Genomic DNA, 20949 nt, shown 5'->3' with positions numbered 1-20949 from the left:
CAAATAGACAAACTGGTAAAAGCTAACATACTGTGGTGGTGGACAAGCAGAAAAACAGCTATAATGATAAATGTAGCAATACCAAATGATAGCAACATCAGGAAGACGGAACATGAACATGACAAATACCAAGGGCTCAGAGAAGAGCTCAAGAAAATGTGGAGGGTGAAGGTAACAGTGGTCGCAGTGATAATTGGAGCACTAGGTGCAGTGACCCCCAAGCTAGGCCAGTGGCTCCAACAGATCCAAGGAACAACATCCAACGTTTCCATCCAGAAGAGCAGCTAAGATACTGTGCAGGACCCTCACAGAGGCAACCATTCGCACATTCACTCCCGCATTAACACCTATGGGAAATTTAGAGTTACCAATTAACCTATCCTCGCTAAGTAAATACAAATTTAAAAAAAACAAACAAAAAAAACACAATCAATCAGCTAATTATTTATGTCCTGGATATAGCCTCAGTTAACTGTAGATAGTTCATGGATTTATCAGATAAATCACAACTCAACCTGTGTTAAATCTTCAAGTCAGCAATTAAATTGACGTTTTCCTTCTTCAGAGTCATCATCCTTGTCCTGTATCTGCTGGTAATATAAATTAGAGAAGTACCGCCTAACTATAGTGACCGGCAGTACACTGACATTTATCAGTCCCCACTCAGCCTGACTGTTGAGTGTTATGAAGTGCTGTATCGGCGCAGTCAGCTTTCTCAGAGTAATCCATCTACACCTGCTGCCTACATTTGTCACACAATTCCAGACTTTGACCAGGTTTCTAGTAAAAAAAAGAAAAGAAAAAGCCTCTGATCCGGTGCCATAAAACACATTACTGCGTGAAACAGTTAAACGACCAGAGGGCTACATCATTCTGACATTCATTTACAAAATTAATATCAAATATTGATTAGGGCTTTTTTTCATAAATCACCAGCCTGAGCCTCCCCCCTGACTGGCAAACTTCCCTTTGGAGACGTTAGAACAGCAAAGTCATCAAATTGTAAGCAGACAATTATCCCACAGTGCGGACTGAGACTGCCGTTCATCTCATTTTCTGTCTCTTTTCCAGTCATGTTCTCTTTTTAATAATATCCATGGCCTGTGTCATGTCAATGTAGCCTGCAGGATTGACCTGTACCAACCTATCTCTACCTTTTTCAATAAGGGATAAGTCACTGATGTTCAAATCAGTTGCTTCACAGCCCATCTGTGAATGAACCTGCTCCTTGCCTCTCTCTATATATATGTGCAGTTGATTTACTGCTTTGGGCGCAGGATGCGTGATTGATTCAGCCTCAGTCGTTAATGCAGAGAGCGGCTCCTTGACATATGTATTTATCCAAGTGGATTAGCCCCTAAATATACCATACAGGCAATCAATGAGTTACAGGAAGAGTGCAGTTCCATGATGCATCATCCCTGTTTTTGTAATAATCAGTTTGTTGCCTTTCTATACATGTGACAATAAATTGAGCTGCCCATCACCAGAAGCACCAAAGTGACTTTTCTTTCAAATCACCAACAGATGGCGACAGTGTCCGCTCTCCTCTGTGTCAGACTGAGGGCAGGTTTTTCTCAGCTCAGCGCTGTCAGGCTGCTGTCAGCCATCAAAAACATTATATCATACCTCTGACATGAGCAAACACGCAACAGTCCTCTGTGTTCACAGCTGGTAACTACTGTTGCATAACACTTTTTTTCTTCTAATCTTGGTATTTGCAAATAATATAAAAACGATATGAAGCTGGGAGGAGTCACAAATGCGTGATATGTGTGGAGTATTGACTAAACAGCTGAAATACATCCGTCCCACCTTCTCGCTCCAGGTTCAAAAGGTGCTTCACATCTAAAAAACAAAACAAAAACAAACCCTGCCATATAAGCATCTACACGTGTTGCTATATTAATCATGTCATAAACATACACAGGAGCCATTCCCTCTGCCCTCTCCCCATCAGTGCAGCTTATGCACACTCAAATGTGAACACCCCCTCTCACTCACACACACACACACACACACACACATTCACATCAATGGTTGTTAAAGTCGGTTCCCTTTATCTTAAATGTAATCACGTGCACGCAGCAGCAGTTAAAATACACCAAAAGTGGCCATTTTAATAGTACTTGTCATGGAAAGTTTATTAAAAACCAAAGGATCATAACGCTAAAGCATATTCTACATTATTTGGTTCATTATTGAGTTAAGTGGGCTAAAAGTTCACGATTGAGTTTTTGTGCTGAGATTGTGGTAAAAGGGGGGGGGGGGGGGGTTGCTCTGATGGGAAGGTCTATCATTGTAAATTTATGATCAGATTACTGTACTTTAGCGCGAGGGGGAAGCTGGCACTCTCCTCCTTGCTGAATGCGCTAGACAGCAGTGGGACTCCAGTTGGCTGTGTGCGCTCAGACGCACAGACGCAAGCATCCCACTGGCTGGAGTTGGAGGACACTCGCCCGTTTTTTCGCTTTCCACCGCTGCTTTCATCCCTTGTCTTTGTCTCCTCGCGGTTAGAAGACAAACCCGCCCGGGAAAGACAAAAAAGAAGCGCTTCTTCTCTCTCTCTCTCCCTCTCTCTCCCTCTATTGAGTCAAGGAAAGAGCAGAAATCGGGACTGGACACTTTGTTTGGAGGGGAAATTATCTCTCGCATGAGGCGAGCCGGATCTGTCCTGTATACAGAGGAGCGCGCAGTGCTGCACCTTTTCAATGGATTTCAATACAGTGGAAGTACCCTGGGAATTTAACGATTGTTAATTCGCATCAACTTAAGAAATTACGTTCCAACAAGGGGTTTTGTTTCCCACGCAGAGGAAAAACGATGATCCTCGCTGTGTTTTATGTTCTTCTTCCTGTTTTAGGTAAGTTTAAGCTGATTCGCACCAGCAACTGCTCGCTTCGAATTGATTATAGAGTTTCATCAAATATTTAGTAGCGGTCTATTAATAAAGAGGCGCCCGGCAGACGCATCGGCTGCTCGCAGTACAGTGTGGTCGCAACTGTGCAGTAAACTGCTCCAAAAAGAAAAAAACTCTGAGGAGCTGTCAGTGCCTCAACAAACAACAGTGAACGTGACAGCAATTTATACTCTACTTTCAGCTGAATGAAAGTGCCAGTTAGGCAACTATGTGCATAACTGCTCCAAAATAGTGGCTCCAAAAAATAGCCCGTGTACTCTTTTGTGGCGTGTTCATAATAAAAGCTCATATTTGTGTAATATTTTAATCCCTAAAGCAGCTTGAAAAGTGCTTAAGCTTCCAGTGTTTACTGGGAAAGTGAGAAAACACGCGACGGATAAAACTTTTATTTTTCAGATGTGTTGTCTTACGCGGAGGAGAACCTGCGTGCCGGGGCCACCCGGCTGGACTGCGTGCGGGCCAATGAGCAGTGTCTGAAGGAGCAGGCGTGCAGCACCAAGTACCGCACGATGAGGCAGTGCGTGGCCGGCGGCAAGGAGAGCAACTTCAGCATGGTGGCCGGCCTGGAAGCCAAGGACGAGTGCCGGAGCGCGATTGACGCGCTCAAACAGAGCCCGCTGTACAACTGCCGGTGTAAAAGGGGCATGAAGAAGGAAAAGAACTGCCTGCGCATTTACTGGGGGATGTATCAGAGTTTACAAGGTTGGCTTAGACTTTAGTGGAACTGTTTTGTGTGTTCTTGTACAAAATAAACGACCCCGAGCTACAGATTTATGTTTAGAACTATTTAACCATCTTCTAATTAAACTATAGATTTGTGTTGTTATAGTTTAAAGGTCTATCATAGAATTTAAAAAGTAGCTCATTGTCATCTAATGTTGTTATTATAATTTTCTGGGGGGTGTCACAAACCCAGTCAGCCCCCCGCCCCACCTCAGGGCTTTCAGCTATAACAGCTTAAGCCTTCTGATCTGTCTTGAAAGTGGGTGACATGATTGGTTTCCAGCTCCTCCGGAAGCGAAATGAGCCCTCGCCCTCCTTTCCTTTCGTTCTAGTTCTAAAGTACGAGTCTCCTTTTATCTGCTTCCACAAACATAAGAAGAAAAAAAAAAAAAACAAGTAGCGCACAACCAATGTGATCATGCACAACACAAATTTGCCCCCTTGACTTGGTTCACAGACGTGGTCCTACTGAGCTCTTCAGATACCTTCTGACCTCTCAAATCACTTCCCTCGCGGGTAATAGAGCGTGAAGCCCCTTAGCGCTAGCTGTGCCATCTCAAAGTGTCGATCATAGCAGGGGGGCCTTTTAGTCCCCAAACTACACCCAGCTCATCGCCAGCGAGTCGACTTCCAGTTGCGCAACACAGCTGACCAACCTGCCTAATCAAGCATGTGGCTGTGCGCCAGCGTGGATATCGACTGACCCAAATAACCCGTGTCACATGCAGGCCAGTGTATGGGTTGAAGGGTGATTAACAACACAAGAAGGAGGCTGAAAATGTATCTATAACATGCTGTCATCTTTCTTGCAGGTAATGATTTCTTAGAAGACTCTCCATATGAACCCGTGAACAGCCGTCTGTCTGATATTTTCCGTCTGGCTCCCATCATAGGTAAGAATATTTAAAAATTCTCCGCCCGTGGAGGCTTTTCCTCCATCTCTGGCCATTTATTTTGCCATTGTTTCACTGTCACCTGTCTCAGTTGAGATAAGCTCCAAGCTGTGCATGCTCTCGTCGAAGGTTATCTGTGTGTCAAGTATTTATCCTCCCTCATCATCTCTGCTATCAGTCTTTCTCTCCCCCTGTTCTCACCCCAGCAATATTGCATGCTGGCTGGAAGTGACCTTGCATGGGGAGCTATAGTTCTGAGTCTCATTGAGCAGTGGGTAAATCTTTCGATGCTGAAGGGCCTCTCTGCTGTTTGAGGTGTATTTTACTGCGGTTTTGTGGGCAGCTTCCTGTTGCGGCTGTTTGAATCCACTTGTTGAGAAGTGTGTGAGTAGTTCTGTGAGTAACTTGGAAGAGCATGACAAGCATTTTTTTTTTCTGTTCAGAGCTGTGTGTGGGAAAGATGCTGACTCGAGCCTCTAGATGGCGATGTTATTCCCTTCTTTGCAGCCACTCAGGCTCTCTGTGGTCCCACAGTTGAGACTGTTGTGGATATTAGACAGGCTGACGTATGTATGTGGCGCAATCATGTTGCTGCTTATATTGTTATTATTACTCTGCAGGTGATCAGCGCCATGACGAATCAAACAGACATGCTCTGCCTCCACATTTCCAAAGAACAAGGCTGATATTGTGACCCCTTTTGAAAGAGAGGTGGTTCTTCTGTTTCCTCTGTCATCTGTGTGTGGTTTATTTTTTATTTTTTTGTGAAATCTCACAATAGGCTGATTCGCCCTAAACCAGTGCTTTTCTCCCAGCCGGGTGAGATCATAATGTGGGTGGCAAGATGCAGATAAGCCAAATCTTAGACTGGGTTATCGACTTCATGACCAATTATCTTCTTTAGAAATACTGGATGGAAAGCCAGTGTTTGTGTAAAGCTCAATCATTTCTATTCCTACTCTCTATTTATAAAAAAAAAAAAAAAAGGAAGTACATTCAAAGGAGAAACGCCATATGTTTGTGGTTTTTAGTATGCCAGCCAGTCTGAAAAAGGCCATCGGTGCTGAAACACATGCGGCACGGTATCAGAGTTCACTTCACAGGCAGGTGCCACTTCTAGACAGTCAAAGCTGTGGTTTCCCGGGGCGAGAACAGACAGGTTTATGGTCTCATTCTTGTGATGATTTTAGGCTGACAAGTTTGTATTTACTTTTGTTTTAGTGAAAGATCAGAAATGTGAAAAATGCAAAATTGCTGTGGCATAATTTAATAGTTCACATCACATCTCTCCTCAAATGAATGAAACAATGTCTTAATGTCCTGTCAAGCTTTGAGGTGAATTACTTTTATCATCACAATTGTTTGGACTTGACAGATTTTCATAAGCTCAAGAGAGGAAAGAAAAGAAAAGTTTGAATAATGTTAATAAATCTTTAGTTTTTAATTTCCTCAATGCTCCCACGACCCTCTTTCAATTTATCATAGGACCCCCTTGGGAGGTCCCGAGCAGTTGGTTGGGAAGCACCGGATTAATTGACGAGTTTTAACCGTGCTCGTCCAGATACCTCTTTATGTCCACATATATCTCTTACTCTAATATCCGATCAGCCCGAGTCTGTCATTAAGCCGCAGTTATGGTGAGCATGACTTCTTTCTATGGCGAGTGAATGTGCAGTGGTGATGAGCATGGGAAAGATGGATAATGCAGGAAGTTATCGCTAGAATGAGAATAGCCTCTTATCATTAGAGGAGATTCAAAGTGTAGAAGAACGGGTGAGAGAAGAAGGCTGCAGAGTAAGGGTTAATCAGTGAGTAGCAGGATAAGGCTAAGAGGACAGGGAGCACAGAAACAGAAAGCCTGCGCTCACTCTGCCTCTTGTGCGCTTTCTGCAGGAAATTAAAGGGCAAGGTGACAGGAGAAGGATCGAGGCAGAAATGATTAGTGCTTGTTTTTGATCACTCAGACAGCCTTTTATATTTCACTTCTACAGTGTGGCACATTGAATTGAGCAAAGAATATTAATGGATACAAAAGAAGCTAAAAAAAAAATACAGACTTTGAGAGGAGAACTATATGAACAGCATTCTTCGGGGATTGTCATTTTTTAAAATTATGCAATTTTTGATCCCGTTCTGCCAGAACTTTCTAAAGAAGCATATTATGGTTCGGCACAATACCCAGCATGCATTTCTCATCGTCTTTCCACAGGTTTCTTTGGTGACTTGTATCACTTTCAAGTTCTTACTGAACACATTTTCTTTCTCTTGCACACTGTCAATTGCATCCCAAAATGTTAGGGACAGCTTTTCTACTCATTTGTGAGACAAATTACTGAATAAAAGAAAACTATTCTTGCAGAATGCACTCAGGTTCTGAGACATCTGTTTGTAATGTACAGATGATTCGAGTTACTGATCTGTGATGAGCCCTCCGCTTCTGGAGGCTCTCTTCTTGTTCATGTGCTTCGTGTTTGTCTCAGTGAGGCAGCGTGGCAGTGATCCCAGGCTATAGGAACAATAGGCAGCCCCGATGATCCTGTAATTCCATAATCGACCCCGTGTCTCTGACCTAAGCCACTAATCTCTAGTGACACCCATACATACAGTGCACAGATGCTCAAACACACACTGCACCGCCCTTGAACACCTGTTCCTAGTGACACTCCCATAAACCTCAGTCTGATTTTATCAGACAGACGCGTAGAGTGTTGTCTTAGCCATGCAGATGCACAGTTTATGCAACATAAATGTACAGTATATGTGCACTGACTTTGAGAAAAACATTAAAGAAAGCTTAACAGGAATTTTAAGCAGAGAGCATGATGCTGTTTATCACAACACCATTGCACTTTCCTCCTCATGGCTTCACTCAATCGTTAGTAACTGCAAATCTCTGTTAGTGGCTTTTAAACATTTAAAAATATTTAAATCACCCAACATATATTATTGACATGATAGTACTCTCAAAATAATGAAATAATACTACATGCACAGTGCTTCTAGGAGATTTTAGCTCAGATCTTTACCTGAGAAGTCCTTTTACTTCTTGTCAGTCTAGTGACTGACAATCAAGTGTGAGGTACAAAAAGATGAGCACCTACTGTTGCTGTGTTCACTGGTGTTTAGCTTTTGGAAAAAAAAAAAGATAAAATATTGGGGTGAAAAAGACCCTACTGAAATTCTCCAGTAGACCTCAAAAGCAATGAAGAGTAAATGCCTTCTTGTCTGTTTTTGTAGTCTCTCATATATGCAGATTAATGTCTCTTTGCTGTCTGGAAGTTGCTAGAGGTCATTTGCGGACTGGCAACACTACCATATCTTCCTGTAGGTTGGCAGCTCCATTAAATGCTTGTTTTTGTATCAAAGTGATGACAGCTTTAAGTCTGGAACTTTTTTAAATCCGATCTCTGCACATGAAATATTTAAAACTGGTGCTTAACTATTTAACCACTGTGCGTGGTGGAAGGAAACAAGGCTTAAGTGTGTGAGGATAGAGCAGACCCGTCTTTAAATTAGGCCGTCAATTGCACTAATCAGTTTCCTTCCTCTTTAAAATATCAAAGTTTTCAGTTGCTTTAGCCCTTTCTTCCCATCTCTCTTTAGCAACTCTGTCTGATTCACTTGGTCTTTTACTTCATTAAAGTGCTTACATGTCTTCTGCTATCTGTGAAACTGCAGAGACCACCGCTTATTTTAAAAATCTTGTTTTCATTTGACATATATAGACGATGCAGATACTTTCATCGATATGTCTTGCATGTGTTATCTTTTCATCGAACGTATACATACTCGATTCAGTTTAATGTGTAACCTTTCTTTGAACTGCAGTTTCAGGCTTTGGAAATCGGTAAACAAAAAAGGTAGACGTCGCGTTGAGAGGAGGGGGGAAAAAGCAATTTTCTATCACACGGCATGAGTCCGTTTAAGCCTAGAGGAAGTAGAGAGCAGACTTTACATGAAATAGCTGCCTTTTTCTTCACCACTTGCCCATGTTTATGAGTCAGTGATCCATGCAGGAGAGAGCAACACAGAAACACAGCATATTATTCTGAGATTCAAGTGAACTTGGAATTACTGCCACGCCATTTGGCCCGGGGTGCTGGAAAATCAAAGTGGCCAGGAAATGGATGAATACACAGCCTGGGTATGTTCTTATTATTATCTTCATGAACAATTGCTGCTACAGGTACCTTTCATGTTTCCATGGGCGCTTCTCTTTTTTCCTCTTCAGTGGCTCCTTCTGTTTCTTGTGCCTTCCACATTATCTTGTTATTTGACAATTTCATTCTGTAAATGCACTAATCAGTTGCAACAATAAAGACGGACAGGCCAATAACATTCATTATTTTGTTAAAATGGTACCTTCCAAGGGATGCGTTATAAAGCATAAGGCAGGAAGTAAACAGTCAGATGTTGAAGTCGAAGTTGACATGGTCCATGTCATGCAGGCTGGACAGCTGCGTCAGATATCTAAGATGGCAGGTCTTGTTGAGTGTTTCTTGTACACAGTGGTTAGTACTTACAAAACATTAGAAAAGGGTGGAGAATTGATGGACCAACAAGACGGTCAGCAGCTCATCTGTGCAGTTTGATCGGATAGTAGAGCTACTATAGAAGCTACAGTATCTGCCTGCTCCCCATAGGCTGGCATAAATGTTAATGTTGAGGGATTTTTAGGTCCTGCAATGGACACATGAACCTGCTACTGTTCCTGTGTGTCTTTTAACGAAGAGACTGAATGCTGAGAATTACAACCCCCCCCCCCCCCCCCCCCCCAAAAAAAAAAAAACCAAAAAAAAAAACAGCAAGTCATCAGAGCCGCAATAATATGGGCAACGCTGGGCAATAACCTGGGTCCTTGCATTCATGTGAATGTAGCTTTGAAACATACCGTAACATTGCTGTTGACTACATACATCATTTCAAGCCAGCGGCATTTCCAGATGGCAATTCAGAAATGGGTAGAGAACATGAGAAAGAGTTCAGAATGTTGATGTTTACATTCAAATCCCCTTGATTTAAATATGGCTGTAGCTCAGGTGGCAGAGCAGGTCAGCCACTAATCAGAAGGTCAGTGGTTCGATCCCAGGCTGCCTCCTGGCTGCATGCCAAATATCCTTGGGCAAGATACTAACCCCATGTTTGCCTCCTGGTGGTGGTCAGAGGGCCCGGTGGCGCCTGTGTCCGGCAGCCTCGCCTCTGTCAGTGCGCCCCAGGGCAGCTGTGGCTACAATGTAGCTTGCTATCGCCAGTATGTGAATGGGTGAATGACTGAATGTAGTGTAAAGCGCTCTGGGGTCCTATGGACTAGAAAAGCGCTATACAAATGCAGGCCATTTACCATTTACCATGATGGTTTCCCACAGATTTAGATATGTGCTGGAGGATACAAACACTTGTATTTGTGCATGCATTTCCAAGGAAAGGAAACAGTCTTAAATCAATCAGCTCTGTCTATCAGTTTAGATAATTAAAATATTTGCAGATACTTCACTGTGGCAGATTAATAGCTGATTAACATTTTCTGCAGCATTTTTTCCTTGCAATGGACACGAAAACTACTATTGTGATGTGTAGCTGATGGCGGTAGTCGTTCTTTTGCTTTGTGGAGTTGGTTCGGCATGAGCCAGTCCTCCATCTGCTTCAGGTTCTGGTTAGAGTCGCCTCCAGCACACAGCAGCTTTCCAGGACAGCAGAAGGACTACGACCAGCAGCTGCAGTCCAACATTGTCAAGTTGGATTCAGCTGGACTGCTGGAATGTAGCTGATACAGGCAATTGCCACAACAATAAGCTGCTAGCGAGTCAGATACTAAAACATGAGAGAAAGAACTTAAAAAAACGTTTTATATTATATATTATTCAAAAAATATGAATAATTGTAGTGGCAGGGTGTAGTTTTGTCTTTGCTGCAGGGGAGGGATGGAGCATAGGGTTCAGGGGGCAGTACCAGGAGAGGCTGGCTGGCACCGCTGGCAGCTATTGTCTACTTACGTCTCTTCTATTTACACAGCAGCACGAAGAGACTGAGGTGTCAGGTGTCCACTTGGACTGGCAGTCAGGGAGGCAGTGACACCTGGCAAAACTGAGCAAGTCTTGTCCATGAAAGCCTCGCCCAGCAGGTGCGAGGACTTAGAAGATCTGCCTAATGTCTGGATGGCTGTAATGACAGAACACCTTTAGAGGCCTCGTAAGCATAATGGAGGAACCACAAAATATTAAATTGTATACATTTTGTGGTTGATTGGTGCATATTAAATTCCCAGGTCTCCCCATGAACTTCACTATTTGTTTCCTATCTAAAAACAGATGTATATATTTTGACGTGACGCCACAAAGATTAAACTGCGTGATCCCTCTGTTTGCCGATAAGACTGTTATTATTGTGTGAGACAATTATCATATAACACCGGCATGATGAGAGGTGAGAGAAACATTGCACTGGGCAGAAAGTGACACGGACCTTAATCGACTGTCAGGCCAGCAGCCAAAGGTGACTTAATGTAAAAACAACTTGCAGTGCTTAAATGATAGGGTGGCAGCGGTGGAAAACGGATAAGAGCGTCATAGATTCCAGGACGTGAAACCTATGAATAAAGATGAGTTTACACAACTATCGTTGTCACGTTGGCCTGGAGACTGACCTTTCACAGTTGACAGTTCTGAGGTGATAATATAGTGTTCAGCTTGGCAGCACTTATCTTAAACCACTGCTTCAAAAGTTTAAAATAAACAGCGCACTTTTTAATAAATTCAGTATAGCATGACAGAATGTTTACATTCTTTAAACCTTTCTCTGTGTGTTTTCCTATACTTAAATGTCAAGGGCATCGAGAAGTGTTGCTTAAATTCACCCGAGGTGTTGAAGGTATTTATCTCCAACCTGTGCATGTTCCAAATTTTCTGCAGTAATCAGAAAGTGTGGTCTCTGGCTTGTAATGAATTTATTCCCTGTCGCCGTGTATTGATGTCTGCTTGGCTTAAACTCTCTCCTTAAGCTCAGTCCTCCCCTCAGTTGGCTGCTACAGCAGCTCTCTGTATATCACCCACTCACCACTCATAAGCCCCAATACACCAAAGCTCAATATTGTGTCTCTTCCATGTGTCAAGACTTCAAACAGATCTTGTCCTCCCCCCCACAGAAGTCAACCTTGAAGCGTAGTCGCTGCGACGTCTGCGCATATGTGTGTGTTGTGAGTGTGAAAACATCTGTAAGTGCGTGGCCTGGCTGTCAAGCTAAGGCAGCGCTTCAAATCCCCCCGTGCTGACACACAGTGCTGAGAAGCTGTCAGCACCACTCAACCACTGGCTACAGAGGAAGTCACTCTCATTATGAGCTGCCAATGTTTAGAGATAAGAGTGCCTATCGCTATCTCTTTCCCTGCTTGTGTTTGTGTGTACGCCTGCATCTGTGTGTGTGTGTGTTTAAGAGAGTAAGAGAAACTCAGGGAGGAAATGCAGAGGAGTTAAGGGAGGTAGAAACATCATTAATTGTGCCGAATCTTTTAGAGAGAGCGAATGAAAGAGGATCCTGCCTCTTAACTTGATTTTTTTTATTTCTTAGTTGACTGAGCGCATTTACTCGTTTTTTTTCCTCCTGCTTCATGCTTATTCAGTCAAATAGACTTACAGCTGGGAGTTTCTCTGGACATAACAGTTTCCTTTAAAGGACTTTATCACTTCTTTTTTTTTTTTTTTTTTTTTTTTTTAAGTGATGGACCATTCCAACACTGGTTGTGACTGGTTTTCTGATGTTATTAAAACAGATGGAGTACTAGTGGCCAGACCACATAAAAGTCCCTTTAGACTCTTTTCAGATTAGTTTCAGAACTTCCCTAGAAACAACATACCTTCCAAGCCTTATTTCTTTTGCATCCACACTCATAATAAAAATGCTTAAGTGCTTTTATAGTCAGCTAGTGATTAGAAGTACACCTTTGCTGTATTTTGTACTCATTTGCTTTCCCTGAAATCGTGTTTGAGCCTCTTCATTTTATTCCTACATTGCTTTGTTATGTTGTGAAAGACTTGCAATTCCTGGCAAATGCTGGCAAGTATTTCACTCTGAGTCAGTGTGGCATTGTATTTCTCTGTTTTGTTTTTTAATGCCCGTGTCCAGATTCGCTGTTAACGTAACTAATATGTTATTACTTTTTTAATGGCAGTTGTTGGTGCTGCAGTGTTTGCCGATCAGTGTGCACTACCTGGCCCAACTACAGCTATGTCACTCAATGCTCCTTTAATGCTAAGAAAGTAGTATGAGCTAACAAGATCCTAACAGCAGAGACCCAACGACTACCCAGTTTCTATAGTGCAGACACAGGTAAAATAGGTTGCTACCTTGAGCAGTTATAACTGTTAAATGTACAAAATCCCTTAAGACAGCCTTAAATTATTACAAAATGTCCAAAGAAGCCTTCCATAGCTGATGTGTTTCACAAGAAAAACAAGGCCAAGGAATTACACATGTTGAGAGACTGCGTAAAGATTCATGACATAAAGAAACATCTGTCCATCACTATTCAGTCCTCATGCCAGCTAAGAGAAAGAGCGGTCATGTGTTTTTCTAGGAACACACAGAGCAGCTGATGAAGTCATGAGTTTCCTGCTTTAGTTTAGGTATCACAGTCATGCACTTCTGACCTCATCAGCATTCCTAAAAACCTTTTCCATCATTTCCCAGAAAATGACTTTTACTTTGTAAGCTAGAATGACTCACATGCCTGGAGCTGTTATCATTCAGGCTTCCTAGAAAGGGGTTGCCCTACCTTTGCAGCAAATTTATTTGCCTAAATTGTTTTCAGTTACATTTAGGAATATGTAACTGCTGGCTAGATTATGCTCATAGGTATTGTATTGAACAAACACCAGGAGATGTATTGGATTCACCAGGAGCTGGTTTGAGGGTTAGCCTAAAAAATACAAGGCCTAAAGCCAGGGTTAACAAAAGTTATTGGGTTTAAATAAAACTTAACATGTTTAAGACACAAATAATTGTGCTATCCTGTTAAATTAACACCAACTATTATAGATAGGAAGGCCATTATTATTTGTGTTAGTACAGCTAATGTGGCTAGCAGATAAAGGTACTTTTAGCTGCTCCTATTCCACAGGGAACAGATCCACATGTTTTAACTTGGTGTTGCCTCTATGAATTATGCTAGCTTGTGACTCCCTGAGGCTGGCTTTGTGTCTGTGTGGTAATTGCTAATAATTAAGCAGCTAATGGCTAGATTAACATTTTTGATAAATGTTCAAACTTCAGTGTTGTTCAAATAAGAGAGCTCTACTGAAGTCTCAAAATTCCTCCTGACGGGTTGTTTAGTGACATGAAAGTCGACTGCTTCAGCTATTAATGAGGAGGGCCTGTGCGCCTGCCTGACTTCAAGTTTGAAGTTGTGTGTCTGTTGGTGGTAGCAAATACGACACTATATCACTAATGTTACAAGTGAGCTTCTAAGCAATAATAATTTTTTAGTACCAGTTAGTGTCAGATAATAGCGTGCTCTACGGATATGATATTTAGTACGGTGCACTTTGTCATATCACAGAGTGAAGAGGGCCCAATGGAATTGCAGCCCCCCAAATGTAAATTTAATAGCATTAACATTTTCTTTTCTTTTTCTTTTTTTTTCAGCAGTGTCCATCATGCTTTTGGATTGAAACGGTCAAGATATTTTATGGATACAATGTCATAGCAACACCACTTTACAACATCTGCCATTTTGTTTTCGGGCATCCTCCTTATAACAGCTGTCTTCAGTTACCACAACCAGATGCTTATTAAACACACATTTAAATTTCTGGTTTAGTTTAACTGCAGTGTTTCTGTCTAATTACTGTTTTTAAATGGGTGCCATGAAGAAAGTACATTTTCTAAATGCTAAAAGACCAATCAGCATGCCTTAGCAGAATCCTAGCAAAGCTAGCATGTCTTGAAAACAACTAAAGTGTAGCTTTATTTCAGTTTAGATGTATTATCAGTGCTGTATTTACATTTATCTCTAAAATACAATGAGGTGTTCTTTTGGTCTAAAAGTGTAAGGTGTTATTATGCTTCTAATTAGAGATGGACCAATCCGATATTACGTATCAGTATCGGTCTGATACTGACCTAAATTACTGGATTGGATATCGGAGAGAAATAAAAAAAAAAAAATGTAATCCGATCCATTAAATATCAAAAAAGCACCTCACAAAACTTGCGACATGGCGTAACTTGGCTCATAACCATAGCACGTCGGAGCAGTGTGCTCACGTGATAGAGCGGCTGTGGTGTGCGAGACCTGTCAGCGGTCTGGTTGAGTATTTGGAGCCTCGCTACCAAACCGGCATTTCATCTCCGAGAAAGTTATCCAAGAGAGAAGTAAAGCAAGTGTGTAAGTTCATCTCTGAATGTTTGTAAAGCATTCCAGCGTTTAGCTTAACAACCGATATATGGAGCGACTGCCTCTCTCTCTCCCTCCCTCTCCTGTTGCTACTTCAATCATGAAACTGATTAATGATCAGCTGATCGGCTTTTCTGTCGCGAGTCTGTCTCTCTTGTTTGTTTTTGGCCCACTTTGTGCTAGAAAGTGGAAACCAGTGGCTGAACAACAGCAGCACGTTTAAGCTTGATAATCTGTTGTTAGAATTTATTTAATATTACTTTCTACACCAAGATCTTTTTCTACGTAGCTGATGGCTGGCAACTGTCTAGCAAAGTTTAGCCAGGGGGGCCGATAGGGCATGAACAGGGAAAAGGCAGGAGGCACAAAGACATACTTTTCTTTCTTATTCTCATTTAAAATGTCTAACCTTTATCGGAATTTTACACCCAAAGTTTTAATCTGATGTAAAATGTATAGAAGTCCATTACTGTATATGGTAACTGTTAAGTCTAATATACCCTAGTAAGCTATAGTACTTTTTCCTTTAGGAAGGTACCATCTGTGCAGTCTGCAATTCTGTTGAAGAAAGATGTTGAATCTATTTAATTATTCTTGAAAAATAATTGATTTCTGTGCATTTTTTTCCCACACTGTATCAAATTAAAGTTGATTACGTCGATTAAGCATCATGAGTTGGAGGGTGGTTCCCTATTATTATTATTATTATTATTATTATTATTATTATTATTATTTTTATTTATTTATTTATTTATTTATTTATTTATTTATTTTGCTGGGAGTTTGGAACCCTATTAGTTAGGTTGCTTACTCTTTAAAATACCAGAATAAGGAGGATGGAGTAGGTTTAAGTTTATTAGATTAATCAGTGTTGCTGAACTATGAAATATTTTGGGTGCAGTGTATGTTTTGCATACAGGTGTAACAGAATAGCTTTAGTGTTTTGTTTTTGTTTTGAGTATGAACTTATACAAAATGCAGCAAGATATTAAAAACAGTTTTATTGATTAAAAAACACACTATATCGGATTCATATCGGTATTAGCCAATATCCAAATTTATGATATCGGTATCGGCATCGGACATAAAAAAGTCATATCGTGTCACCTCTACTACTAATTATTTTAGCCATTTACCTCAGCATGACATGGGGATTAATGGGAAGACTTAGAACAAGTTATTAGTGAGATACTCAATGATAACATTTCAGCATATATTTATAATAACTTTTTAGACAGTATTTGTCTTTAGACCACAGTTACTCCAATTACCTTGCAGCTTCTGTTTGTTTGCTTTGAGATGATGATGGTTTCCTCTTTCTCTGCACAGCTGCTATCCAGTGCTTCTAATATTTGCAGAAAATAACTTCCCTTTTTTGGTTCTCTGATGCATGTAGTGGAAGACCTTTGCTGTCCTTGGTACTTTTTAAAACCCTCTGTATTACACCGACATGGCATGTTTCTGGTGCATCTTCTTGTGCTACTATCTTGCAGGTCTAGTATGTTATTAGTTTGCAGTGCATAAGCAAGTGCCTCATTATATACTATTGTTCCATCCTCTGCGCAGTAGTTTTTTTAAAGACTCCCAAATCCACTGCTGACATTCTGATCCCTGTTCCTTGAAATCTAATCAATACAGCATTGTGTTGGATTGGAAACTTGAGGCCGTGTCTACAAGAATCTATTGATCGCTCTCCTTTTGTGCAGTTCCCTCTGTCTTTGCTGCCCCAGCTCTTCCGTTCAGGCCCGGATCAAAGGTTTTATCCTTCAGCGACGTTCAAGGTGTACAGTTCCACGCCAAGGTCTACTTTTCTGATCTGGGAGAAGGACTTGGTCAGTTGGGGGTTTGTGTTTTCATTGACCTTGTCTCTTCCCTGTGCTGCTGACATTTTTAGTATAACATGTGCAAATACATGTTTAGTTAAAAATAGATGGATTTCGGGAGGTTTGGGAGAAAAAGCAAGACTCACGGAAAATCCCTCTACATTGTGGAAGAAAGATTATTCTGATTCCGTGGTACCTGTCAGCTCATATTGTAAAATGTAATATATTATGCAGCAGAGATGAAACCCAGTACAGATTTAATCCTCAAGGCAAGGTCAAGAGAACACCTTTATATTCCAAGTATGTAGAGCTCTTTATCTTTTGCTTTAACATGCCAAGCAAGCTTTTTAAATTTTTTCCTAACCGTGCAGCGGCATGTCAGCTGGCCACTTAATTCACCACACTGTTTCAAAAATGACTGATCCAGCTGTGGGCTATTGGCAGAATAATTCTAACAGCAGCCATATCATCAGGTTGCCAGTCCAATCGCTGGCTGCCGCACCATGGGCCAAGAAAATCATTTAGTTAAAGGTGACCAGATTTGAGTCCCTCTGAGAGGTCTTTGATTGGATGTGAAGTGGAGGGGTGATTCATCATAGTTAATAAACGTGGTTGACAGCTCAAATCAGTGGGTGGGAGCATGTGCCAGGTCTGCCTCCCGCTGCTGCTTTATACTGCATGAAAAAATGGACAATTAACTTTTCACATACACAGCAGCAGACACCTACGCTGATTGTTATACACGGCTATGTGTGCACATCCAGTCAAGCAAGACTCGCAAGCAAAAATTGCACTGCAAAAATATAGCTTAAACTGCACAAGTTGGGAAAGATCAGTTTTCAAGAAAGAGTTGCGTGGGGCGGGGGGGTTGAAAGACTCTTTTATGCAGCGTGAACACCCTTTTTAGCCTCGTATAACAGTACACGTTAAAATAAACTTGAGCAGATGTTGCTTGCTGGAAGTGTAAATTGCATATATTTCTCTGAACCTAATACTACATGCCTAAAGATTTAGAAAAGTTCTCCACTTTTCAAATTTCACTTGGGTATTTGTATCCGTAGTGGAAGACTTGGTCTTCTCTGTCCCAATTTGGCTCTTGAACTAAAGAATTTGTCATGGTCTCCGTGCCTGCCCGGTCGGCCCCACAAGGCTACAATTGCTGTTTCTGTTCTCTCCCTCTCTGCCTGGGCGGAGCTCACTGTGGGCTCCTGCCCTTGGCCCACACACACACCTGACAACACTCACCCATCATCACCGGGAGCACTATTTGAGGCTGGAACACAGATCCTCTCGTCGCTGGATGATTGTACCCCTAACGTTAGTGTTCTCACAGCTCTTGTGCTTCATATTCGTGATTTGTGATTAGTTGGTGACCTGCCTTCTCGTCTGCCTCAGATCTCCCCCCCCCCCCCCCGGGACCTGCGACCTCCCTGCTGCGGGAACGTGTGTGAGTGTGAGCGAAGAAGACGTGAGCGAGTTACCCTGTGATTCCCCCGGAGTTTTGGATCCCTTCACTGTACATATATTGCACTGGCACTGTAAATAAACTACACCTTGGAGATACCTTACCGCTCTGCGTTTGAATCCCTGTACCAGATCGTGACAGAATTAGTAAGTTTACAGAGCCCGCTGTTGTAAAGGAACGCTGTGCTCTTCATTATGAAACGCAGACTCTTTAGCAAAATAAATGCAAAAATTATTCATTTTTACAAATGTGATTAATTACCCAACCCAATGCTCAATGAGTGTAGCTAGATTCTTTTTCATAGAGGAGTCGGATACCTCTCATGGTCTATAGTCTGGCTTATTTTGACTTTCAGTCATTTAAATACTTTTAAAACTCTTCCAAAATTTAAGCCAATTTCAACCTAAATGTGTCCCCAAATCAGCGCTCACAGAGTTGCCTGCTCCTACCTTTAATATTGCGTCACTCACCATGCTCAAATACATTTAAACAATGTTTTAAATCGTTCAGGATAAAATTGATTTAATACAGTGTAGTTAATAATGATGTGTTATAATCACATTGTGTTTCGCTCAGCTGGCTGAGGCGTGACTGACCACTGGCAGGTGTGCCAAAGCTGCGGCCTTGTGTTAAGCTGCTGCTCTAAGCCCTCGGCTGCACACAGTCAACTCGCAGGATTAACTCGCCTCGGCTCCAGCCGTCAGGGCTTCCACTTGTGTCGGTGTGTCTTAATGGAATTTCATACTCTCCCAAAGCAAATGGGACTGCAATGAGCTATACCATTTCATTCTTTTATAGGAGTGGATTTGTAAAGTTATTCTGCTTCCATTGCTCGAAATCTTTGGAATGTTTGACCTCTTATGGACTTGTTTAAATCCAAGAATGGCTTTTAGGAATTATTTTAGTAATTATGCGGTGACTTTTCTTTGTTTTTATCTTTGAGGGAGGGCAGCATCACACTGTACTGTACGAAACCACTGGTGTTACTTTAGTATTTGCACTGTATGTATGTGTTTTCTCCAAAACCAGTCCAACAGTTGATTTGGAGAGGTTTAATTTGCAAACTCATTAAAAGTCACGGTCCTACTTTTTTGTTTTTCAAATCCTGAGTATTATTGTCATCTTATTCTGTTTGCATCTTGCAGTAGTTGCACTTATTAGTAGTAAGCTGGTTGTGATGATCATGCACATCTTCTCAGCTAGCTGTGAAACCTGTAGTGTAGTGATATCTTTTCTCAATAGTCTAAAGTCTCTATTTCTACTAAACTTTTTGCTTCAGAGTAGCACGGCAGTACAAATTTCCTTTCCACGCTCTGTACACATTTTCATTTCCCCATTGGTCAATTGGAAAAGGAATTTACACTCGCCCCCCTGTGATCGTGTTTGTCAACAGCCACAGCACGTCTGATTAAAGCTGTGTCTCTAACTAACAAACAGCTGTCTTTGGAGAATAATAGCTTTGCCCCTTTTCTCTCTCCTTTCTCCCTTTGTGCTTCTCCTTTTGATCACAGAACAGCAGCATCCCTGAAAAGCAAACACAGCCTTAAACAGACACACATAACCAAGAACTGAGAGTGCACCCCCCACTCCCACGCACACACACACATGCACACAAATGTTGGGGAATGCATGCACCCGCTGGCACCCATACACACACAGACAAGCATCCAGCTGAGCTCTTGTTCTGTCTGAGTCTTTGCTCTCCATGATGTTAAATGAGGGCATTGATACATAAATTTGCATTTGTTTCATCCACAACCGTTCCTCTAACGAAAACTCCATAACTGCGTGCCCCCAATTTTCCAGGCAGTGTCAGATTCTTCCTTTCTTGACTTGTTTAATTGTCAGGCTAATGTGATTGTTTGATTTCATTTGGTTTTATGTACACCTCTTCATTTATAAGTTAGCCAAAGAGTGATCCCCACCAACACAACTGTGCACTTTGTCGATTGGTAGTATGGGTAAAAACCAGCCAATTGTTCCTTAGTCACATAGATGTCAGTCGTGGAGCTTGCTGCGATCCCTCTGAGCAGGTACAGAGCAGCATCTGGACCAGCTGTGATTACCTTGATTAAAGAGCTTCTTCTTTCTGTTGCCTGCAGATAAGAACTATACTCCCTCAGTGATGTGACAGGCTACAGTTCCTCTTTCCTTATTCTCTTCTGTAGCACACTAAGCTGTCCTAGACTTCTTCCTTTTGTAAAACCTAGCATCACAAGACGCCTGGCTCCTTTGTGCCCCTTCTTCCTACCTAGAAAACACCCTGAATGATGTGAATGCTCACTTCTGGTTCTTGTTCTCCTTTTCCCTTTGCTCTGTAAGCTTCCCTTTTATCATCTTGACCTCCCTGTGACCTTTGTGAACCCTGATGGATGTTGATTGGTGGTCCTGAATGAAGCACATCTCTTACAGAGGGTGGGGAACCTTGGAGCACCTCTGCCACTTCGGCTCTGGGCAGGGGGGGCACCCAGGGCAGGTTTTCCCAGGGCAGAGAGCCTGCTCTGGGCAGAGGGAGCCCTTCCTCCACGGAACTTCAGGATCCCAGTAGAAACAGGAGAGCTCATCCCAATTGGGCCATTCTGGGTAATGAAATAGAGTTGTGTGTGTGTTTGATCATGCATGATGTTTTCTAGAGATAAAGTAAGAGTGTTTTCAGTTTGTGATGTTAAAACACTGTGAAAATAGTAGCAGCAGCAGTCGTGGTTGCACAACTTCAGGGTTTATCTGTCATCTAATGA

General features: G+C 41.9%; 1 protein-coding gene across 2 annotated transcripts in view; it reads left to right on the top strand.

The window, feature by feature from the left end:
- The first annotated feature begins 2605 nt into the window (after window positions 1–2605).
- gfra1a (gdnf family receptor alpha 1a) overlaps window positions 2606–20949 on the top strand; it is a 99355-nt gene continuing 81011 nt past the window's right edge. The window contains exons 1-4 of one of the 2 annotated variants that reach the window (XM_026189506.1): window positions 2606–2863; window positions 3317–3622; window positions 4456–4536; window positions 20624–20794. In XM_026189506.1, coding sequence (XP_026045291.1) covers window positions 2824–2863; window positions 3317–3622; window positions 4456–4536; window positions 20624–20794 — 598 coding nt within the window. In that variant the 5' untranslated portion in view covers window positions 2606–2823. The remainder of the gene's footprint in view (window positions 2864–3316; window positions 3623–4455; window positions 4537–20623; window positions 20795–20949) is intronic. The other variant, XM_026189507.1, reaches the window with a different exon arrangement.

The sequence above is a fragment of the Astatotilapia calliptera genome, chromosome 13, assembly GCF_900246225.1.
Source record: "Astatotilapia calliptera chromosome 13, fAstCal1.2, whole genome shotgun sequence".
Lineage (NCBI taxonomy): Eukaryota > Metazoa > Chordata > Actinopteri > Cichliformes > Cichlidae > Astatotilapia > Astatotilapia calliptera.
The sequence above is the reverse complement of the archived record's forward strand: the minus strand, read 5'-3'. Positions and strand labels throughout refer to the sequence as shown.